At 38.0% G+C, this 25,697-nt stretch overlaps 1 protein-coding gene across 11 annotated transcripts in view; it reads left to right on the top strand.

The window, feature by feature from the left end:
* ESRRG (estrogen related receptor gamma) overlaps nt 1-25,697 on the top strand; it is a 597,265-nt gene that overhangs the window by 408,703 nt on the left and 162,865 nt on the right. For 10 of the 11 annotated variants that reach the window (XM_023203733.1, XM_023203731.1, XM_023203728.2 and 7 more), the window contains one exon: nt 8,224-8,639. The exons of the other annotated variant lie outside the window; for it this stretch is intronic. In XM_023203733.1, coding sequence (XP_023059501.1) covers nt 8,237-8,639 — 403 coding nt within the window. In that variant the 5' untranslated portion in view covers nt 8,224-8,236. The remainder of the gene's footprint in view (nt 1-8,223; nt 8,640-25,697) is intronic. 11 annotated transcript variants of the gene reach the window in all.

Below are 25,697 nucleotides of genomic sequence, written 5' to 3'. Positions count from 1 at the left end.
ATGATTTCCTAGCATTTAGATTTGCTCAACACTGTGATTCACTCAGTTGCAGAGTACCTTTTAGAGTTCCACTCTTGGTGAACTGACCTGTGTCTGTGGAGGCAGCTGGTTTATTGGTCATTGTAATTGCTTTTGCAAAACATTTTCTTAATGAGTAAAGAATGACATCAATACTATGATCTCCATATCCTTATATCAACTTCTGATAGCATTTGCATTTCCTGTTTCAGTATAGCAGAGAATAGGAAAGGGACATTCAGGAAGCCTGAGCTTTCATTGACCTCGATTTGATTTGTGAACTCCATCGCTGGAGTGTCTGTGAGTAAAGCATCTATATTCAATTGTAATTTGTAAAGATCAGTGCATAGACTTTCTATGAGTTGAATGTCTGTTTATTTCTTCTCTAGCGCGGTGCTGTGGGAAGGTCTTCATTTAGCTGTCAGTCCCCTTCTGTTGTGTCGAGTTCTCTTCGGTGAGCTCCTTGACTGCTTGAAAACAGAATTGTCTGAACACAAGCAAACTTTATTGATCCATATTTCTGTTTGAAAGACCAGAGATTTGTAGAAGTAGGAGACTATTGCTTTCCCCTAGAAAGCTTACTGCAGAGGAGGTCTGCTCATGGCATAGTAAATCTCTAATACCGAATAAATGTTACATTCAGCATATATTGTAACCTTCATTTTAATGATTTATCTTGGGTACTTTTTTCTTTTTTTTAATCTCATAGAAACCTTTCATTTTAGTAGTGGTCCCCACCCATTGCCTAGGGCCGTTAGACTCTACCCTAGGCATAGTGACCTGGTCAATACTGGGACATCTACTGCGCAAATGGCTCAGTGTAGCACACTGTTCGAAAGCCCTGCTATCTTTAGGCTTTTGGTTCACAGAAGAGTAACTTGTGTAAAGTAAGAAATATTTTCAGGGATCAGAGACAAAATGCTTGTTTTTCCATCTGCTGTGCATCTTCGTTTCTGTCTAGGAGGTTTTCGAGATTCTCTCTTCGGATCCATTGGCGTCATGTAGTTGAGCAGTTGTGAGGATATAGTTAATTAAGCTGCATTAGGGCAAATATACACACTTGTTAAAACACTTAATTTGCCTCAATAATATTGATTACATGGCAGAAGTTTGTTTAAACTAAATGGTATTTCCCCGCTACTGTTATCGTTTTTGAATGCAATCTGTATAATAGCTAATAGCCATCATCAGTTAAATATCATGTTAGTTATAAAGTAATGTCATAAGAATTGATTTGGACTTGGCAGTGGAGGAGAGCTCTCCCTTCAAAGCCGATGTAGATGATAAGCCAGAGTTTTAAGCAGAATCATGGTTCATATAAACTGTGTATATTTTATAGACTTATAACTGCTCTATATTACACGAGTGCCCATTATATTAAAGAAAAGCTCAGACAGTTAATTATGCAAAACATCATGTATGCAATTACTCGGCATTATTATGCATTTAACAGTTTTATTGATTTGTCAGTAGCTCACTTACTGTATTTAGAGCCATAAACAAGAGATGCTCACCCCCAGATTGAAATAGGCCCAAGAAAACAAGCTAAGGATAAATTGTACTACTAAGCGCCTCTGCATCAGATCGAATCCTTAAATACAGAAACTGTCAACAATCATAATGTGCAACACATTGTGATATCACAGGACCATTTCTTTTCCCATTAATAAAGTTTATCAACCAGGAAGCATAAGAAATCACCTGGCAATACAAATTGAAGCAACTGCAATTTCCTACATCTAAAATAGTCTGGATGACTTAAGGAAATCAGCAGTCACTTCCAGCTTGCATAGCATAGTAAAATGGGATGCTGCTGTGTCCACAGACACTTACACCACATACATACTTACAACGCCCCTAGTCCCCATTAGTTTAGTCGATTTTATTAGTGCATTTCTCTTGCCATTTTTCTGGACTTCCATTGCAAGGAATGAATTGTCTCCATTTCCAAATCCCTTAGATTTCGCAGGAGTGAAGACATAGAATTCTATCGGTATCTTTATATGTCAGATTGAGTGACAAACCATCCTGGTTTACTTGGGATTTAGGGGTATCCAGGACATGGGATTTTACTGCTAAAACCAGGATAGTTGACCAACCTAATATTAGAAAAAAATTAAATAAGAAAGGACCATTGAACTCTACAACCCTAAAAGCAGATATGGTTTCAGCGAGGTCCTGCTGTTAAGAGTTTGGTCAGTAGGTATGAAATTATAATGCATGGGACACTTTTATTTCAATGATCAGCCAGAAATGAGTTGAAGGTCTTGGTTACTTGTACTGAATTTCCTTTTTGCTTGCAGCAGAGAGCCTTTTACAGAGTTGGGAGAGCTTTCAGCTCTGATTTTTCTTTTTAGGGGGCTAGCTCCATATCTTCACATTACATAGCTCTATCTCTTGTCAGCAACTCAGGCACCAGCTTTGAGGGCAGCTGTTTTATTATTCTTGTTCTTCATGGAGTAAGCTAGAGAGAGTCTTTTGGACTAAATACACAAGTTATTTGTTCAAAGAATCAAGAAGCAGCATTACTAAATCTAAGACATTGTGATCCTGATATACAGAAATCCATTCTATTAGATAGGGCTCAATGTTTGTTAAAGCAGGCCTTAAAATTGTACAGAAGCATATGTGCATAAGTTGCCCATGTGTTTTTATCTTTCTGAGCGTGTGGACCAGGATTCACAATTCTTCCTTTACAATTAATGATCTCCTTCCATTAGGTTAACCAGGCAGACCTTAAGATATTTCCTATTAAAAGAAAAAATCCTTTCTCTTCTTTTTCCAACTAAGCCAGTGTACCTTAATGCAATGATGATATGTTAGACCCAGCAGTTGTCAAAGCATCGTATTACTGTGATGCCATAATGACACCCTGTCTCTGTAAAGTAGTCATGTTTTCTCAAATCACACGTTGCACCGTTGATTTCTGACATGACACTTCATTCGGTTGCTTTCCCTTTCTTCAGCATCACCATTCTCTGACAATAGCAGCTGGTGCCCATTTTGTTACTAAGTGATTCACATTTTGCCACTTTACGAGAGTGCAATTAGTTGAAGCAGGGGGAAAAAAAGCTCATTGTAAAGTAGCGTGCTTGAAGTTGTAACTCAGGCTGCCATGGGAGCTGCTGGGGTCATGGGCTCTGAAGCCTGTACCTCCGGGAGCTGCAGCATTAGTCTAGAGGTTTTCTTCTAAAAGCATAAAACACACACACACACACACACACACATACACACACACACAATAGGCTATTAAGAGCTTTTTATTTTTTTAAACACGAATACTTAAATATTTAATCTGGTAATTTCAGAACATAGAAAATCAACCAATCACCATAGATTCATTTTTGTTTTGAATCAGTAGTGATTTTGATAACCTTCTTTTCCGTCCCTGAAATTCTATGATTCCAATGAATCACACAGAGGAGCTGGGGACTCTTCTTATCTCTGTATTTGTATGTAAACTTGGAGGTTTGCTGCATTGTGTCCTTATACAAAAATATTGGAAATAAATTTTTAAAGCATTTGAAATTTATAAAGATGATGATTACCTTTCCAGGCCCTTAAGGATGACAAAGAAGAAAAGAAAATATGTTCTTTAGTTGACATTTCTTTAGCCTACCAAAGGGTTTATTATTGGTATAGATATAGTAAAAGTGGCAGAAGAGCTTGCCTTAGTATAACAAATGAGAAAATCTAAGATGATCTGTACACACATTCCTTAGGAAAATTTTAGGCACCCATTTTCCCATTTATTTCTCCATTTGTTTTAGGGGGGAAATACAGTAGCAAATGAATTCAAGATCTGTGTAAAATTCACATGATGAAATACAGCTGCTTGTTAAGAACTTGTATTTTGGTGAAAGGGTTAATAATGCATAACCCTATGGAACATTATTGTTATACCAGTGTTTAACAACTGAAAGTACTGGCTGAGCTTCAGACCTTCCATTGAAATGTAGAGCACTTTGAACATCAGCACGTGCATGTGGAGATTCAAACTCCTGACAGTTCATTCACGATCACACATTTACCTGGATGTAGGTAGACTCTCCAAAAATAATTACAATGTAAATTGAACATTAACTTACAGATTATCCTTTTTTCCCCTACAGCAGCAACTTTCATTGATTCTTATTCTTTCTTTCTCTCACTCTATGTGCACACATATACACACCATTAATGAACTTTCAAAAATTACATCTTTAAATAGTCAAACAACTAAGACATTTTGTTTGGCTGATCATTCGTATCTAACACCAAAGATAATTTTTACCCTTGCTGACCCTAAGCAGGGCTAGCAAATGACTTCCTAGGCTGAAGCATGATCATCAGAATTACTTGATGCTGTATCTCAAACTGTGTTGAAATGCTTTTTAAAGCCCTGAAATTTCAGGTAGGCTGTTAAATTCCTCAAACCTAGTGTCTCGTATAGAAACTAAAGGTTATTCTTGACATTGTTATTTCCCCCTCCAGTTTATTCTCAGGGGGTTCATTCCGAGGTTTTGGGAAGGGAGCTACCTGGTCTTACTCCCTGTTCCTCTCACCATTTCTCTTAAAATAGTGATAGTAACCATACTAAGGCTTTAAAATAAATATTTCCCACATATTTCGACACATGTTATTTCTATTCATAATTCTTAACTAAATTTAGATTTTTATTAATCCAATGTGACTTAAAATTTCTGCATTAACAGCACAATGTGGAATTGGGCTTATTCTCTTTGGCTACAGATAAAGCCATCATTTTGAAAATGGCTCTTTCTGACAAAAAGGTGTTCTTTTGAAATAAAGTCCTATTCACTACATTCCTCTTAGAGTTAATGTGAATTTTAGTGCCTCTAATTTTAGATTGAAGTGAAGTCTAGAATAAAACCCACCAGCTGACAATTGAATTTATAGATAGTTGTGAATATTTCAGGCTTGAATAATAGAGCTGTAGAATTTCAGAGACAGAGAGGCAGAGAATTAAGACTCGCTGTAGTTTTAGGTTATAATATAATAGTGTCTAGGAAGTGTTCAGTGTAATGAGCTAAGTAGTAATTAGGAGACAACTGTGTTCTTTCAGGGATTCTGTTTAGGCATCACTGCAAACCCTGGGTGGGTGATGCAATAGGGCAGACCTGCAGCCAGCGCAGTGGCTCCTTCAGCCCTTTTCCACTTATACATGGGCTGTGGATGTAATTGCTGAGAAATAAAAGCAGTAGATCTCTGTGTGCCACCTCTACCTTGCTTGCTTGCTTATTTATTAAAATTGAGTAAATAAACACCATTAAAAACTCTGTTGTCCTCGAGACATCTCTGCTCTGGACCTTGGAGTCAGGCCTGAGTTCAGATTCAGGCTGCACTGCTTCCTAGCTGTATGACCCTCAGCAAATTTTGAAAGGTCTGAGGCTCAGTTTCCTAAAGAGAAATGCCTCCCTTACAAAGTTATCTTGGGGATTCAATGAGGGGTAATATTTGTAAAGTGCTCAGCTCAGTGCCTGGCACATAATAAGCACTTGATAAATGGCAATTCTGACTTTTATTATTTCCACGGGGCAAAAGATATTAATTAAGGAAACACTTCGTGGCAGGGCAAAAACATGCACAACCTGCAGCACAAACCCAGTTGGTTCACTTTCATTTATGGCTCCAGTGGCCAGACCTTGTTTAGGAGAAGATATTTCTTCTGTTTCAAGGACCTCTCTGGCAGCTCGTGCCTCCTGAATTTCCTTGTTTTTTTCCAGCCTATTGCCAAGTTACGGTGTGAGATTTTGGATGAGACAACTTGCTAGAGAGTCCCTATTTTTCAGGGACTTTAACAACATGCATTTGACACATAAATATTTGATGGTTTAGCAAATAACTGATCCGTAAATAGGAGGGCAATTTCTGGCCTTGTTCTTTAAATCAAGAGTTCTGCAAATTTTACAAGTCCATGAGGAAGAGCCTGAATAAAAGAAAACTGGGATGAAAGTGACCATGGAAGATACAGGAAAAGAGAGAGAGGAAAAAAGAATTTTTAAAAAGAGGGCCTGAAGATCAAGCAGCCCCAAGCAACTCTCCTCTGGATGAAAAAAAAATTAAATAAAGAAATGGTGCCTTGTAGGCAGATGGTGAAAGAGTTAATTGTCATAGCTGTGAGAAATTCAGTGCTGGAGAGAGGAAAGGGGAACAAGCATGGTTTAGTATCCTAATAACTTCTAACTCTAGTCTAAGATCATAATGTATGTGCGCGCAGTCCAGTAATTATAAGGTAATAAGTGAAGTGGTGGTGTAAGTGCTCTAAATTAAAAGGAATTCACAGGGCTGCTGTAAGTCAGTGCCGACCCGCTTTCTTTCAAACGTTGACTTGAGGAAAGTGCTTAGCCCAGAGTGCTAAGGAGACAAGGAGAGCGATCTATTAATTACAACGTTCATTAACAGTGACGGGTACAAGGCAGCAGATGCAGAAGAGAGAGGACTCCGTAGTTCAGGCTGGCGAGGGGGATATTTTTTTCTTTCGCTAGTTCTTGAGGAAAGGACAATACAAGTGGGTGGACGAAAGCACGAAGATATTCTGGTGGCTTTTTCCTTCCTATTTGCTTTCTTCACATCCTGATACTGCTTGACTTTAGAAAGCTGTGCAAGATTTTCTCAAAGTGAAATATCTTTGGTAAGAGGCAAATCTTGCCTCAATGCTTTGCTCCTGAGACCGCCTTCTTGGAACAGTTAAGTGAAACTTCCTGCCAGAAAAGTTCCATATTTTTCTTCATTTTAAAGTAACCGAACAATGGAGTACCTGGAGGAGAGCATGAAATTTGTGCAATGATCAAAAATCGTTAGATTTATAGTGAAAGAGATAACTGCATCCCTTTGGTTATCCTGTGATGAGTCCCCCAAATTCTAGTGAATGACCATTACCCAGAGGGATTCCCATAAATCAACTTTCCACTGGGAAGCAATTATCTAAGTCCCTTTCTTGACTGTCACCTCTTCTTTCTATAGTGGGCTCTCGGAAGCTTCTTAGAGACTTTGCTAAACAAGGTTTTTGCACAATGGCTAAATAAAAAGAAAATAGGACCAATTATATCTTTTTATCTAATTACCTTTCCAGAAATTCGGTCGCTTGTGAGACCAACAAAGAAAGAGGGATGAAGTGTTTCTTCTAGATAAGAGAAACAGTGTGCCAGATTACATGCTTCATCATTTTTCCTTTTAGGAGGTATAATGTTAAATGACAAAAAGAAGTGGGGGAAGGACCATCACGAATATATTTTTTAGGACAACATTTGATACATTTCTACTTTACTGAATATAAATATAACATCAGATTTTGTAACATCAGATAATATAATATCAGATTTGTGGACTCACAGGTATACTGAAGGCTCAAATGGCTTTTACTGATTCATCTCTTAAATAATGGTATGTCACACATAAGAACACATGCACGCATTTATTAATCAATGCTAGTGATCAGTCACTAAGTTTTGCAGGCTCTAGGAAATAATCTTTAAATATTGGCTTTAATTTTATACTTGATGTCTTTCTATATTGCCAAATGGCTATGAAATAGAGCAATTTAAATAAAGAAACAAAGTGATTGAGGATATATTCCCTATGTGTTTTAGTCAGATCAATAAAAGACACAGTTATGCTTATGGAAGCGTGCTGACAAACAGTAATTACAGAGCTGAGAATCATCTGTTCAGTCTTGAAAATAAAAGTTTTATTCCACTCATAATAAAATGATTGCGGCATCAGAATGAGGAAGGAAAGGTAGAGTGAGGATAAATACAATTTTAGAAATGGTATAGACTTTGCAAATCACCACCTCTTCCATTGATAAATTTAGAATCTAGAGTTGATTTAGATATTGACACTGGTTCTCCAAGAGAAAGGTAAAATAAAAGCAATTGGACCCTTTAGAGCTTTTGTTTATGGCCTGTCTGGGCCCTTTGTTGTAACCCTGTCATGCCCTTATGCTGATTACCTTCTTGTAGAACAAGAAGTATTGACTAGAGAATGAATGATGTGTAGTCCCTAGCCCTTAGGAAACACTCTCAAAGAGCAATGTCTTTAACATATGAATTTTTTTAACATCTGAAGGTTTTTTTCCTCCTTTTACCTTTCCCTTTCCCTTTCTCTATTTTTTCACCATCTGTTTTGTTTCTACCTCTTTTGGTGTCTGTGTTTGACACTCTCTCCTCTTTCTCTCTCTGTTTGTATCTCCCTCAATCTCAGGCTTCTCTGCAGAATGTCAAACAAAGATCGACACATTGATTCCAGCTGTTCGTCCTTCATCAAGACGGAACCTTCCAGCCCGGCCTCCCTGACGGACAGCGTCAACCACCACAGCCCTGGTGGCTCATCAGACGCCAGTGGGAGCTACAGTTCAACCATGAATGGCCATCAGAACGGACTTGACTCGCCACCTCTCTACCCTTCTGCTCCTATCCTGGGAGGTAGTGGTCCTGTCAGGAAACTGTATGATGACTGCTCCAGCACCATCGTTGAAGATCCCCAGACCAAGTGTGAATACATGCTCAACTCGATGCCCAAGAGACTGTGTTTAGTGTGTGGTGACATCGCTTCTGGGTACCACTATGGGGTAGCATCATGTGAAGCCTGCAAGGCGTTCTTCAAGAGGACAATTCAAGGTTAGTGTCGGACCTGGGAATACTCTCCCCACTTCCAACCTCACATGATGGGTTTTTGTTTTTCCTTATTCTTATTCTCATAAGTCAAGTACCATAGTTTTAATTCTCTCTCGAGTAGAAAATAGAAATAGATTACAATTGATAGTGGAAGATTTATAGACTAAAATCCCCCCAGATATACTCCATATCTATTAATTTTCCTCTTACTGTTAAGCTTTAATGGTGCAAGGATAATAAACTTTGGGTAGAGTTTATAAGCGCATAGTTATTGTTAGAGCAATGTGGGTCTATAGAGCAACTGTACAAATGCACATTGGACTAACAGTGTTTTTGACCCCTTTGGATCTTCTTACAGATGCATGGAAATAAATACTTTAGACCAGTGATTTTCAAACTTGAGTGTGCATTAAAATCATCTGAAAATCTTGTTAAAATGTAGTTTCTTGGGTCCTACCTCCGGAGTTTCTGATTCATTAGATCTGGAGTGGGGACCTGCCTGAGATTGTATATTTTAAATAAATTTTCAGGTAATGCTGATGGTGCTGCCAGTCCAGGGACCAATTTTAAGAATCACTGCTCTAGACCAATTTAATTACCTACTCATCTTTCTTTTTTCCTTGTGGTTGGCTATACTTTTTCTAACTTTTAAATGAATTTATATAAAAAATTTCCAAATTATGCCAATAAAATGTCATTGAATGATAGAATGTACCTCCAACATATATAAGTGATATATACCCCAAACTTCATAGATTTAAGATTTATAAATGATATTATTTCTCCCATATAGTGTAGAAAAATAGGACTGAAATTTGTTTATGCCCTTTTAAACTGGTGATCTACAGATCTAGAATTCAGTTCATTAAAAAGCTATAGATATATATATTCTGGCAAAAAATTTCACGTTTTTAGGTCTCTTGTGATTCACTTTTGAAGAAAATAGGGGAAGGAAAAACATATATTTTGAGGATCCACAGCACACCAATGGTTCTGTTCAGTGGTTTACGAAATGTGTCTTCCTAACAACCAGTTACAGACACAAAGTCTATCTTCCCACATATCAGTGGTTCTCAAACTTGCCAGCTCATTGGAATCAGTGGAAGACTCAAAAAAACATGCTGATGCCAGGGCTCATGTCCCCAAATTCTGAATTAATTGGTCTTGGGTACAGCCAGGGAAAGGGGGGATTTTTGAAAGCTTCCTAGGTGATGGTTAATGTAAAGGCAAAGTTAAGAACCACTGCACTGTACTGTGTTGTATTATTTGACAACAGTTCTCAAAGTGCAGTGGCTGTACCAGCAGTACCAGCATCATCTGAGAAAATGTAAGAAATGCAAGTTCCCAGGCCCCATCCTGTATTAACTCAAACAGAATCTCTGGGGGTGGGCCTAGCCATCTGCATTTTACCAACCCTCTGAGTAATCCTGATGCTAATTCAAATTTAGAACCACTGCTCTAGACCATGCTACTGCTGATTTACCACTGCTGACCATAGACCATCATCATCTAATGGCCCCTTGTTGGGCAGAACTGAAACCAATTTATTTGGAGCCTTCTTAATTTTGTGATGTACTAGTTTTCAAAGCACAAAAGAAGTAATGTTTGTTAAGTGCTAATCCTTTTAAATATTTCCACAAAACATGATTCTGAAAACACTTATGTGTACATAGAGCAGTCTCCCACCTTCCCCCTTTTTTTCTTTTTTGTTTTTGAGGCAGATTTTTACTCTTGTGGCCCAGGCTAGAGTGCAGTGGCATGATCTTGACTCACTGCAACCTCCATCTCCTGGGTTCAAGTGATTCTCTTGCCTCAGCTTCCCAAGTAGCTGGGATTACAGGCATGCACCAACATGCCCCACTAATTTTGTATTTTTAGTCGAGACAAGGTTTCACCACATTGGTCAGACTGGTCTCGAACTCCTGACTTCACGTGATCCACCCGCCTCAGCCTCCCAAAGTGCTGGATTACAGGCATGAGTCACCGTGCCCGGCCCACCTTCCCTTTTAAGAGCATCTGGAAATCCAACTCTTCTCCATCAGTTGCACTGAGCATTTTAGTGACAATCCCTAGTGGAATTGGTTATACTGTCTCTCCCTTGCTTTTTTGTTGTCTGTTACATAACTTCCTTGATCTGTGGCTGATGAGAACACAATCAAAATGTTTACTTAGTCAGGTACAGTGGCTCATGCCTGTAATCCCACCACTTTGGGAGGCTGAGGCTGGAGGATCCCTTAGGCCAAAAGTTTAAAAGATTAATCTGGGCAACAAAGTGAGAATCCTATCACCATAAAAAATTTACAAATTAGTTGAGCATGGTGGCATGTGCCTGTAGTCCTGGTTACTGGAAAGGTCTTGAGGCAGAAGGATTGCTTGAGCCCAGGAATTGGAGGTTGCAGTGAGCCATGATTGCACTTCAGCCTGGGGTGACAGAGCTAGACACAGTCTCAAAAAAAAAAAAAAAAAAAAAAAAAATGTTTACCTAAAGCACAATTTCTCAAGACATCATACTCTTACATAGTAGATGAGATACTTAATCCTAATCTTTTCATAGCCTTTCACAGTTGTAAATGAAGAGCACAAAGCCAAGTTGTATGCAGTATATATGAATGTCCTAAATATCTTCATAGCTGTATCTTTATAATTTCTGGCTCAACGTTGCTATATTTACTGATATTTTCTTAAAAAACCTTTCATTTACTGGATCTTTATTTTCTTTATCCTCATCTATAAGTTGAAGGCGTTAACCTCAGAATACTTAAGTTTAAAATGAAGTAGAAAATCACATGGAAAACAAGTAAGCTAAAAACAATGGTGGTCTGTGCACAAGGCTTTTTATCACCTCTGGGCATTTGAGAAATCTCTTTAGTCTATTTGGTACCACTGCAAAACTTGAGAATGAAAGCACACCTCATATCTTTGGGTGTTTACCAGCCATTGTTCAACAGCGTTGTAATCCTTATGGTTACAAAGTATACAAAATTTAAACTGTTATTAATTTGATTTTGTTAACTCAGTTTACACAGCTCTGCATGTAACTACACAAAGATAAGCAAATATTTTGGGATGAATTCAAGGAGCACTGAGTGCGCTGATATAAGCAAGAGGTTCTCAATGTGAAAACCACTCCCATTTATTCAACAAATATTTACTGAGAACCTACTGTGATTCAGACAGCAGGCTGGTTGGAGTGTCCTCTTATGCGCATTTTATTAAAGCTTTGTTCCCAAAGGCTGTGGATTGAGATGAATTCCTCTAACAAATGTCTCCTGCCTTGAGGAAATACCAATGTTTAGGGTTGAGGGGATTAAACCCTCGAGTCTTTGGTATGTTTTGTAAAGATAGAATAACAATGTGAAAAAATTTCCTGATACATGTGTCAAAACATTTTATAGGTTAGACATTAATAGCTCTGCAATAGTTATTTACTGAGCAATAATTAGAATACAGCAATTGGAATTCTATGCATGATTATTCTTTAGGATGCTGAAATGCTACCAAAAGCTTAACAGAGCAAAGCACAGGGTGATTCTTGGCATTGATGTATGTGCTCAGTTTTACTCCATATTGGAGAGAGCAAGTTTCAAGGATTTTGAGCAGAAGACAGAGATGTCACTGTCCAGATTAGCACTCTGGACTTGCCCACCTGGCTGTGCTTGTAGCTGGCAGCTGCGCAGCACTTGGTGAGGCTACCCTGCTAGCTACATCATCAGGCATCACACTGTGGTGTTCACTTAGCCCCAAAAAGGCAGTGAGGCAAATAAAGGGATTAAATTGTGAAAGTATAATGTAATAATTAGAGCGGTAATTGTAAGGAAGATTGGAACGGCCCCTCCTTTCTGTGGCCAAATACAGTAGTGATAGCAGTTGAACTCCAAAGATGTTGAGTGTGGCCCAGACTCTTATTCCAATGCTGAAGCTGCCTTAGAGTTCATTCTCCTGCCTTCAGACAGCATTGCAGCCAAACCACCCTTCACAGATCATAGTCTCTCCCTCCCCTCCATTAAAGCTCTCTAAGGAAAAAGAAGAGATTATGTAACTCCCCTTGACAACAAGTCTTTCTAGACTAGAGCCCCAGTGGCCAGGCCGTTACATAAATATGACTCCTGCCTCACCAGGGCCTGATTCTACTCTCATTGACTTAAGGGACATGTGCATCCATAGGCATTTTCATGTATGCCATCATCTGTTAAGATCTTTCCTTTTTTATATATCTTCTTCTTTTTATTTTTGAGACAGGGTCTCACAGTGTTGCCAAGGCAGTTGTACAATGATGTGATCTTGGCTCACTGCAGCCTCAACCTGCTGGGCTCAAGTGATCCCTCCCCCTCAGGCTCCCAAGTAGTTGGATAACAGGCATGCACCACCAGGCCTCCCTAATTTTTCACTCTTCTGTAGAGATGGGATCTCCCTATGCTGCCCAGGTTGGTCTCAAACTCCTGGCCTCAAATGATCCTCCTGCCTCAGCCTCCCAACGTGCTGGGATTACAGGCATGAGCCATCTTATTTCTTATTTTAACAATTTATTTTTAGGATTGGTTATTGAGTGTGTAATAAATATATAAGTTTAAAAAGTTGGGAAAAATACTTCTTAAACTTGGAACCAAAAGAACATCTATCCAGAACACATCTTGAGAAAAGTAATACAAATTGTTATTTTCAGAGCTGAATGTGCTATTTCTGTTGTGAAAGACAATTAATCATGGATTTCAATGAAAGGTAAATAGAAAGGAATATTTTACTTATTGACTATTTTCAAGTTATCATTGAAAAACTATTGAATTAGGTCAGCATTTAGTTGGGTAGAAACCAAAGTTTTGCTTTTTTGTTTTTGTTTTCAGCTGACCAAAATTCTTTTTACAAAACTTTGACAGCTCTACCCTGTCATCCAATAGGGTTACAATGGCAGCAGTGATTTCATGTCATTTTTTAGGCATAGTATTTTTGGGGATGTGATATTGTTATTCTGATTTATTTTCCAATTCCAATTTTGGCCTTAATTCATAAATGAGTGGAGCCTGCCTTCTTTCCTTCCCTCCCTCCTTCCCTTCCCTCCCTCCCTTCCTTCCTTCCTTCCTTCCTTCCTTCCTTCCTTCCTTCCTTCCTTCCTTCCATTTCTTTTCTTTTCTTTTCTTTTTTCTTTTCTTTTCTTTTCTTTTCTTTTCTTTTCTTTTCTTTTCTTTTCTTTTCGAACTTCTCATTAAGAGTTTCCCCTAGACTCTTGTTAAGGAGGCAAGAGAAGGAAAACATCCTTATACCTGAGTAGATCAATACATATTTCATTTTTTAATAGACAAAAAACACTGGCCTCCTGAAGTTTTTCTGTCCATATCATAAGGAAAATGATTTTATAAATAGTTTTCTTTGTGTGGATAATATAGCCATTCTAACTGCTCTTTATAGTGCTATGGAGTATTCTTCTTTCCCCCACATTTAAAAAGCGGGAAATTGTATATTTAAAAATATGATATTTTAAAAAGATGTTCATTATAGCATGGGTTTTGGATTTATAAAAGCCAGGCCCAAGTCTCAGTCACTTACCAGCTGTGAGACCTTAACCCCTCCATTCCTCTGTTTCCCAAGTGGTGAGGGTTACATGAGAGAATGAGTATCAAAGTACTTGACCCATAGTAAATGTACAATAAATTATTAACTTTGGCTGATATTGGGAATGTGACTGGGATACGCAGACACTGGATGGTTCGTGTCATATAGTACAGAGTTATCCTTGATGCTAAACTAGAAGGACAGGTATGTCACCTTCCTGAGCTCACAGCTGTCTCCGCCCTTAGCTATGATCACAAACCCTCTCTCCCTGTAGCCATTTCTCACTGACGGTGCCTTTATATGATTGGAGGCATTTAGGTGAACTGTCTGGGAATTTGTTTAGTTATATTTAGCTTATGGTGCTCAATTAACTTTATTTCCCTGTGAATATGGATGGGAAACTGCATACATCAAAAAGCAAGCCTGAATTTGGAACTTGCATAAAACATTAAATTCTCAGGTAAGCTTCACATGTGAAATTCAGGCGCTGAGGTAGTAGCATATCTTCCCTGCGTGAGGTGTGGGAGTGACCATTATGGAACTAAGTCCACTCTGAACACTGTGGGACCTAGGACAAGAGTACAGCACACACCTAAATACTGCGTAGTATATGTAAATATGTTAAAGTTATAAATCAAGATATCAAATCCCTAAGTGAAATTTGTTCTAGTCTCTTATTTGACCAACTATACCTTTATAATGACCTGGGAGACTGACTTTTTATTAGTCAGACTTTGACTCCAAGGAGCAGTTTCGTGTCAGTGAGAGGCAGTGCAAGGAGAGCTGGTTCATAGGCTGCAGCCCATCCCCTTTCTTTCCCACTCCTCTATTTCCCAATCTTGTACATAGGGTGGACACCCTTGCCCACACATCTAAGGCCCAGTGACCCCTTCCCAGCAGCTGTTTCTTAACCATGCACAGGTCTAATGTGCACACCAGAAAGGCAGTTTAGACCAGTCTAGCTTCCAGAGGACACACCCAGAAGAGAGTCCCGCTCAGACCCTGGCACTTCCATGGGCTTGTGGTGATCTAGCCAGGGAGTTTGAGGGTCCCAGGTACTCAGGATCATGGGGTACTTAGGGGACGGCTCCAGCTGGACTTCGTTCCCTTCGCACTTTGCATGGGATCCTTGTGCTATGTGTACCTTCTAAAGCCCACAGCCTTCAGGCAAGGGCTTTTCTTGTCTGAGGCTAAGGTGGCATTAATGTGAGCCTAAATCTCACCTTAAACATGGGGCATTAAGATTAGTCATTTTCCTGCAAGCCATATGCTAAAGGCATGCGGGCATAGCCCTTGGATCTGATGCGACCAACTGCTTTCCTACACCGTGAATTGTATGACTCCTTCCTGAAGCAGGCAGTGTAGTCCTAGAGGATCTTTCCTGGTGTTGCATTTCTTTTGCCATCATGTGCTATTTCAGTGTTAGAATGTTTTCAGTCATAGAGAAAATAAGAACTTACAAATTGAGTGTACATGATATGAACCTTCCAAAGGAAACTAATAAAATATATTTAACCCAAACAGTGTCTAGAGAAAATAACTACCTCAGTTTATAGTAAATGGTAGCTTTAAAAATCTAATATGTTCTAAAATTGAAATCCAAAATAATGTGGAAATGTCTAAATTGACTTGATGAATCGCAGTAATTGTCAGTTTGAATGCAGTGTTAAATTAAATATAGAAGTAATATTTTCCAAAGAAATGTTGTCTATAATTCATTGCTTTAACTTTCTTTTTTGAGACAGAGTCTCTGTTACTCAGGTTGAAGTACAGTGCTGCTATCTTGGCTCAATGCAACGTCCGCCTCCTGGGTTCAAGTGATTCTCCTGCCTCAGCTTCCCAAGTAGCTGGGATTACAGGCACACACCAGCAAGCCTGGCTAATTTTTGTATTTTTAATAGAGACAGAGTTTCACTATGTTGGCCAGGCTTGTCTCAAACTTCTGACCTCAAGTGATCCGCCCTTCTTTGCCTCTCAAAGTGCTGGGATTGCAGGCATGAACCACCACGCCCAGCCTGCTTTAACTCTTAACTTGCTTTTGTTATAAGCTTGACTTTTCCACTTCTTCTTGCATTTGATGCCAATTATGCCTGAGCTTTTGAAATGCATTAATATTGCCAAATTATAAATAACAAGTATCATTCTACTCCTGCTATTTTAATTGTTAGGTTCAGTGTTTATTTTAGTAGTAAAAGTTAGTGTTACAGACTTTCTTTTTTGGTGAAGATGTACTGTATGAATTTGTGTCCTAAAACAGCATTATTTAGTTTTTCTTTTTCTGATTTTGACTTACTGGAACCACTTATTGGGACAAATGAGTAGTGATTCCTTTTCCATGGTTTGTTCTGACTTGGGAAGTCACCTAAATTGTTATACTTCTGAGGTTGTCAAAGAGCTACTGGTCAGCAGGCATTTTCAAGAGACAGATAATAAATTAGATAGTTTAAATATCTTAGGTTATCACATATCTTAGGATCTGTGGGCCACATGCCTTCTCTGTTCCATACTCTTTGTTTTGTTTTTTAAAACTGTTTAAAAATATAAAAAAACACTCTGAGCTCGAGGGCATTCAAAAACAAGCCCAGGCCTGGATTTGACCTGCTGGTCATAGTTTGGGTAACTTTTAAACCAAAACACCCTATTTATCTTCCTTGCAGGCAACGTTGATGAATAAGATTTCTACGCCAAAGGATTTCCTAGGCAGTTTTGTGTACATATCATTTATGAAATTGAAACCCAGTCTCTATCATGATGGTTTTTTTTTAGTCTATTATTTCCCTTTTCAGAATATTTTTACTTCTTCAGAATTTTCTAGTCTCCTTTCTCTGTTTGGATATTTCAAGCCAGTTTGAACTACACATCTGTGAGCACTATTATATATATGTGTGAATATATGTGTGTGTGTGAGTGTGTGTGTGTGTGTGTTGGCTAGCTAATTAGAAGACAGAATCGGTGTGAATTAAGACAAAGTAACAGAGTGGCTGATGAAAAAAGATCTTTGGGTTGTGTAAAATCAGAGTGATTATTTTCAGAGATTTTATTTCATGGTTGATCTTTGATCAAGGAAAGAAAAACATAATAAAATGTAATGATTCTCACTAGATTTTTGTCCTTCAAATATTAGAAACTCCAGTTTGCAGGAAACAGAATCTCTGCTGTCATTTACATGTTTATTAAACACATAGCATTATGTTACTGTATTTTGAAAGTCATTTAAAATAGGCACATCGTTTTAGCTTTGAATTGTAGGGTATATTTTCCTGTTGGGTGACACTACATAAGAGCCTATCCCATGTACGAGATATATGCCAGTGGCATTCAGGATGGACACAAATTTGCAGTAAAACTTTTAATGCCCAACTATAGCTCATGTCAAATTAGGCTAACAAAATTAACTTTCCTAGCAATGTATTTGCAAAAGGGTAACCTTCTTTCCTACCGTCTCTGTTACTTCACAATGATTTGGAAGAAGTGATAGTAAGTGTTTCATATTCTTCTGGTGAAATTAAATATTTATTTATTTATTTATTTATTTTTTGAGACAGAGTCTCACTCTGTCGCCTGGGCTGGAGTGCAATGGTGTGATCTTAGCTCACTGCAACCTCCGCCTCCCGAGTTCAAATGATTCTCCTGCCTCAGCCTCCTGAGTAGCTGGGATTACAGGGGCCGGCCACTACACCCAGCTAATTTTTGTATTTTTTAATAGAGATGGAGTTTCATCATGTTAATCACACTGGTCTTGAACTCCTGACCTCAGTTGATCTGCCCGCCTTGGCTTCCCAAAGTGCTGGGATTACAGGTGTAAGCCACCACGCCTGGTCTTATCTATTTAAAATAATACATTTTGTAGTAGCAGTATCACTAATTCATGATAGTTACATTTAATAAAAGGACAAGCTTTTTCATAGTTTTTCAACTTAGTGCTATCTTTTTTTTTTTTTTTTTTTTTTTGAGGTGGAGTCTCACTCTGTCGCCTGGGCTGGAGTGCAATGGCATGATCTTGGTTCTGCAACCTCTGCCTCCCGGGTTCAAGTGATTCTCCTGCCTCAGCCTCCTGAGTAGCTGGGATTACAGTCACATGCCACCATGCCTGGTTAATTTTTGTACTTTTAGTAGAGACAGGGTTTCACCATGTTAACCAGGATGGTCTCTCACTCCTGACCTCTGATGATACACCCGCCTTGGCCTCCCAATGTGCTGGGATTACAGGCGTAAGCCACTGCACCTGTCCTAAAGTTCGTTCTATCTTTATACTTTAACCGAACATATAATGTATCTGTTACATAAACCCATATTTCATGGATTCTGCTGTGTGATATGGCCTATATTAGAATCCAAAAAAATACGGATGTAATTGTGGAATAAATTCTCTTTACATACGCATACTTAATCAGAGCCTATACTCTTATTTATTTTTCCTTTAATAAAACCCTCTGCACTCAGAAAATAAAATCCATTCCCCATGGCTCTCCTGAGCTAGTGTCCTCAGAAGGAGCAGCATGGATGCAAAACTGCCCTCCAGGTGCCGACTATGGGTGCAGCTGGCATAAGACCCGGTGCCTCTTTGGTTCCAATGTGAGAGCATCCCCTATCCTGACCTGTCTGGGCCTCAAACATACCTGTTCCCGATTCAATCATTCTCTTATGGAAAAGAAGCCCTTGCATTGCCATTTCTTCCAGTGATTTTTTTTGGGGGGGAGAGGGGAGTTCTCTTAACCTGCCCCAAACTACAACCTGTGAAGTCTATGAGCTCTCCTAGCAAGTAACTGTTGAGAAGGAAGTTTGTGTTGTTTTTATGTTCCAGTCTAAGAGACCTCACAGATCACTTCCAATTAATTCTTATAAAAACGCCATTGACTTTTCTACCTTTTGCAAGGTAGAATTTTACATTTGTGAGTGGACTTTCAGGAAGCGGGTGTGGCTGACTCTTTGCCTACAGATCACTGGACTCTCCCCAGAGGACATGCCATCCATAATCTCTATTATCTGATGACTATTTGTTTTGATGAAGGTACTGGAGGCAGTTCTTTGATTACAAGATAAACTCCCAAACAAAGACATCAGTGCCTTTCTTAGTACTCTGATAGCTTTCCTTCATTCCTCCTGTGCTTCCTTAACCCAGAACCAAGTCATGACAAATAAGGTTGCTTCAGACCCTGTTAGAACAGCCCCAGTCTACTGAACACCATGTTAAATGCTTGAGAGCAAAAACAATAGGAATGATACTTTGTGCTTTATATTTTTCACAATGCATGTCTTTGTACATATGTTCAAATAATTATACAATAAAAGCCATTCCTCCAGTAAACTCAGAATTGGTTATGGGTAAAGCCAGGTAGGGTATATCAGAATGTTCACTCTAAATGTAGGAAAGAAAACAGAAATGAATGATGAGAGTTGTGTTGTCAGAGGTTCCTACTGATGTGGGTCACTTTTGCTTGATAACTCGTTATGGGGGAATATGACTCAATATGATTTGCTAAATCCATAAGAAAGGGAACATCAGTTCTTGTTGAAAGTCAAACTATGGAAGCTGTTAAGCAACTGATGAGGTATGACTGGGTGGGGTTCAGAATTTTGACATGAGTAAAGTCATGGGTCAGGACTTTATTTTCTTTTTTTGGTAAAGCCCAGGGCAGTGATGTGTTTTCCTGATATTTTACTGGATAAACTTAGACAATTTCTTAGAAGTTATAAAACACATTAACTCACTCAAGTTATAAACCACATGAATTCACTTTCTTTTAAAGTTGCTGATAATGAGACTTCAATGATGTAACGGTCTAGTCATTGGAGCTCATTTATATAATTTAAAAGGTTTCACATAAGCTCAAAATTAGGTACAGGGTGCTGGTGTAGTATTTTAGCTTTTATACTTAAAAGCTAATCTGCTGATATTTAAAATAAATGACATTTAAACTTAAACAATGATTGTGGTAAAAAACATAAAATTTACCATCTTAACCATTTTTTAATGTATAGTACATTAGTGTTAACTCTATGTGCATGATTGTGCAATAGCTTATGAATCTTTAGTATTTCATCATGCTAGATGTAAACTCTGCACTCATGAAACAACTCCTCATTTCTGCCTACCCCCAGTCCCTGCTAGCCACCATTCTTCTTTCTGTTTCTATGAGGTTGGCTGCTCTAGATATCTCGTGTAAGTGGAATCATGTCGTCTTTGTCTTTTTGTCACTGGCTTATTTCACTTAGCATAGTATCATCAAAGTTCATTCATGTCATTGTACATGACAGGATTTCTTTTTAAAAACGGAATAATACAAGAGTCCTCCATTATCTGCAGGGGATGTGTACCAAGACAGCCAGTGGATACCTGAAACTATGGATAGGACTGAACCCTACAGAGATGAGGGTTTTTTTTTTTTTTCTATACATACATATCTATGATAAAGTGTAATTTATAGATTAGGCCCCGTAAGAGATTAACAAAAATAACTAATACAAAAATAGGACAATTATAACAATATACAGTACTAAAAGTTATGTGAATGTAGTGTCTCTCTCAAAATATTTTACTGTACTACTGTACTTTGGGTAACTGAAACTGCTGAAAGTGAAATCACAAATACCAGAGGACTGCTACATTCCACTGTACGGATAGACCATGTTTACTTTGTGCATTCATCTCTTGGCTGACATTTAGGTTGCTTCCATCTCTTGGCTATTATAAATACTACTGCAGTGAACATGGGTGTACAAATACTTCTTTGAGATTCTATTTTTAATTCTTTTGGATATATACATACACCAAGAAGTGAAATTACTGGATCACGTGGTAATTCTATTTATAATTCTTAGAGGAACTCCCATACTGCTTTCTAGAGCAGCAGTATCATTTTATATTACCACCAACAGAGCACAAGGGTTCCAATTTCTTCATATTCTTTTCAGTGCTTGTTATTTTCTGTTTTTTTTTTTTTTTTTTTTTCCTTCAGTAGTGACCATCCTAATGGATCGGAGGTGAATGTTTAAATATTTTTGAGAGATTTTATATATATACCAAATTTATAAATACACCAAAGTTCTAATATTTTATCACCTTAGGCTTATATATATGGATAAGGTACATACTTGTTTTAAGATTCCTGAGCTTAATGCAATGCCTTTAGATGAAGAATTTGTCGACCTATAATAATATTAATAGTAATAATAAATATGTTAGTTTAATTTATAATAATAATGAATATATTTGATTTTGCAAAGTGTCACACATTGTTCTGTGTGCTTTACATTTATTATCTTATTTCTTTAATCAGGTAGGAAGTCCTACCTGATTTTCTTTAATCAGGTAGGAAGTCCTATCATTATTATATTGTCTTCTTTTATAGATGTGGAACTTGAGGCACAGAGAAGTATTTGCCCAAAGAACAACTGGGTCCCCAAAATCTTGAACCCATAGCCTGTCCTCTTAACCCTTTCATTATACTGCCTTGTATATTTTAAAAGCTTTTAAAAGATTGAATGATTTTAGATTGTATTTTTCTTGAGAGAATTTTAATCCATGGGCAAAATTGTTTAAGTTATTAAAATAAAAATGAGGAATTAAGAATATGCTTAATGTTACGATTAGATAATAGTCAAGGTTTTTAGAAAGGAGACAGTCAGAACTAAGTCTTAAAAATACCTAAATGTTTTGTAATTCATTTTTAGAAATCCCTTAAATGTGAAGCTTGAGAGCACAACGCTTGAGTGCCACCGCCATTTCCGTTTCCTGTGTCAGTTCTCTGGATTTTTGTCATCTGACATTCATTTCTCCACCCAATTTTCGTTTGTTAGTCTTAGACTGATCTCAAAAATCTGTCTCCATTGATGACACTTCTGTATTCTTTAATTAATTATTTTAGGAAGAAAGAGGCTTATTTCTCTCCTGTTTTGATGTGAGAATAATTGTCCATTTGCATAAACTTTGTGACCACTCCAGAAGGCAGCTCAGAATCAATCCCTTTTTGCTGTTGTTATTGTTGGTCTTGGTCTTTTTTTCTTCCTATGATGATGAATGCTAGTTAGAAGGAGAAAAAAATTTTTTAATCTTTATTTTTAACAAAAAGTTGCTATATTACTTGGAATTAAATCTCATTTTATCTCAATTTGAGCAGACTTAAAGAAAGGGCATCTCTGAATGATACTAGAAAGAATATTCCTGAGAGATTATTTAGTTCAAGGACATCTTTGTTAATTTAGAATGTAGAGCTGAAAATCTGAATGTACCTTTAGCATGAATCTGAATACATATCCCAAATCTACATTCTGATATCCATTTTCCTTTCAGTGCGTACTATTTACAGTTTCCATTTGAGGACGATCAGAGATAAGCACAAAAATCTTCAAAGGAAGGAATGTAGCCCTGTGTGTTGTCCTCGAGTGTGCCTTTTCTCCCTGCTTTGGCCTCCAGAACATCTTCACTACTCCCAAAGTGCCTCCTGCTTTTGGAGAAACCTCAGTGTGCCGCAGAGCTTCGCCTATGTTTTATATGGAGAACAATTTCGCATTTTGTGATACTTAAAGCAAAAGTTTTCCAACTGATTCTTCCATTTGTTCTTCTCAGTTATTATCAATTTACAAAGATTTCTTTAAAAAGTTTCTGTGCCTAACTTGGGGGAAACTACCTTACAGAGTCATGAGCAAGAAAGGAAATAATGGATGATAGACTGTAAAGTATTTTTGTCATTGCAGCCTTTTGTCCATATGGTTTAGACAAGAGATGGCTAAACCAAGGCCTGCGGGCCAAATCCATTTTGCAAAAGAAAGTTTTATTGGAACATAGCCACACCTATTCTAGTATAGCCTGACTGCTTTTGTGCTACAGCAGCTGAGTTAAGGAGTCACAGCAGAGATTGAATGTCCTGCAAAGACAAAAATATGTACAATCTGGGCCTTTCAGAAAAGCTTGCCAACCAAACCCCTGCTCTTCTGTGGAAGAGTTAGAGTTAACAAATATCCCACAGTGAAGGAGGCATTTTTACCCTATGTCCCTTGACAATCATCAAACAGGAACCCCCCCACTCTCCCTGCTAAGTTGTCTTCTATACTTCTCTTTCTTACTCTTCATAGGGAGATGCAAGGCACTTATCTGAAATCTCTAACACAGCAGACAGTTCAGGTATACAGATTTTATTTTAAACTTCAGATACATGCCAGGAGCTTCCATTGTTTTCTGGGCTTTCCTCGTCTTTCTCTTAATCCAGCCAGCAGCCCTGTCTGAGTTCCCTGACCCTTGGGGTAATTACTGTTTTTTGAATGTTTTACCTTCTTTTATGACTGAGTCCATGGCATACTCTTTGGTTGGTTGGTTCGCTTTTGCTTCTCAGAAAGTGCTTTTTGACTCAGATATCAGTTCTTTGTCTTTTGGCTGACAAGCACAAGGCCAGAAGAAATTCTCTGACTGGCACTTCCTTACTTCTGTGCTGAGGACCAGCATTGGGGCACTTCTTGAGTCCCTCTTAGCTCTTTCTCCTGCATTCCTTCCCTGAATACAGTAATGATGCTGTAATTATTGCTAATATTATAATCAATACTCACTCCCTGTCAGGAACTCTACTAAGCATCTTAAATACATGATCTTACTTAATATTAATAGCAATCCCATAATGTATCAATTATTATTACCCATCCACATGTCATTCATAAAGAAGGTAACTCCAAATTTAAGAGCCGTTCCAAAGTCAAATGGAAAATGGTAGAATGAGGCAGCCCAATTTGACTCCAGTATGTTAGCTCGTAATCCATATGTTATACTGCCTCCTACAGCTTACACACAGATCAATTACCATTACTTATGTCAAGAAGGAGTTGCCCAAATCAGTATTAATTTTAGAGGGTGCAGATATTTGTTGAATATATGAACTTGATCTAAAAAGCAAACTCTAATTCCATTTTTTCTTTTCTGACAAACCTCGGGCACGTTGATAGCATCCAAGAACAGAAGCACTTCGGGATGGTATTAGAAAAGGTTATACTTGTTTAAGGTAGAAGGGAAATCGCAAGAAGTAAAATTTCTATTTAAGAATCTGCTTTTGTCATATAGGGTATCATCCAAATGTCTCTAACTGGTCATATGAACTTGTACCAGTCTGCAAAAGTCACCGTAAAATGTACACATTGAAACCGTTTCTATCCAAAGATAGTGAATGCATTAGATGTAATTAGCATTGCTTTATTTTCCAAGAACATTTTATTAACAATCCTTTTATTGTTGTTGCATGTTCTGAAAGACAGATAGGCAGACTTGCATCAGGGTTGTTTAAAATTCACAGGTAGAAGAGGAACATGTCAAAATTGATGTTGGATATAGAGCACAGCAAATTTGGAGGTTGTGGTCAGCTCAGATATTATATATTTCTTGTGGCAGTGGTCACCTTTGAGCTCTTTTATAAGGACTTCTGTGACATGATCTGTGTACTGTAAGAACGTAAAAACTAAGAAGAAGAGACTGTATACATCATGTAGGATACGCATTTTACACTGTAAAAAACAGTTGCCTTTTACAAGGAGACATCATTATATCAGAACTAAAAACATTGAATTTCTTTAGTCCTTGGATGAGAGACGCTTATATTCTCCATCATTTTCACTAGTGTATTTTTATTATACACTTACCAGTCCTTTTTAAATGTATTTCAGAACACACCCTCATGATTATGGATTACTTTTTTTTTCCATCGTGAACAAGAACATTATTTTGGGATTGTTAAAATGCATTGTGTACACCCTGACACCTGTTGCTTTGGTGATATGCTCTGTTTGGTTTCTGTGGAATTAAACCGGCCACCAACCATACTGGTACAGAGACAAGTTGAGGGATTTCTTTTTGAGGTGTTGAGAGATTCTGTTCTCTGAAAGCAACCCTATCCTATCCCACAGCTGCCCTTACACCGTAAGTCTGACAACAGCAAAAGACAATGCCAAGATCCACCCTGAACCTATCACTCTCAGGCTCCTATGTCAGGCATCAACATTTCCTTTCTGACTAGTAACAATAGCAACAGCAACAGCTACACAGAGTGCTCTTTCAGAAGATGGAACTTTCGTTTTTATTTCTATTCTTAACAACATTTAATTAATTACTTTTAAAAGATTAGAGTTAGGCAGCATTGCCTCTTATTTAAGAGCACAAACTTTGGATCCAGGTTGCCTGGGTTCAAATCCAGGCTCTAGCGCTTGTTAGCTATATGATTCTGGGTATGTTACCTTATTCTCTCTATGCCTTAAATCTCTAATCACAAAATGGGAGTTCACAATGTAAAGCACATCAAAGAGTACCTGAGAGTCTTAGTGTTTGTTATTATCCTGTTCTTAGGTATTGATATCTTAGCTTTTGTGGATGCATTTAAAGGCCATTGAACTGGATGTTGGGATATCTCAGTTTTAGTCTCATTTCTGCAGTTAACTAACCCATATTCTTACAGAGAGTGTGTGGAGCGATCATAGGTTCTAGTGATAATAGATAAGTCATTACATGTTACCACTTTTATGGTCTTCTACATAAAACAA

Source organism: Piliocolobus tephrosceles, chromosome 1 (genome assembly GCF_002776525.5).
Source record: "Piliocolobus tephrosceles isolate RC106 chromosome 1, ASM277652v3, whole genome shotgun sequence".
Taxonomy (NCBI): Eukaryota; Metazoa; Chordata; class Mammalia; order Primates; family Cercopithecidae; genus Piliocolobus; species Piliocolobus tephrosceles.
Note: the sequence above shows the minus strand (reverse complement) of the source record. Positions and strands in the feature narration are given on the sequence as shown.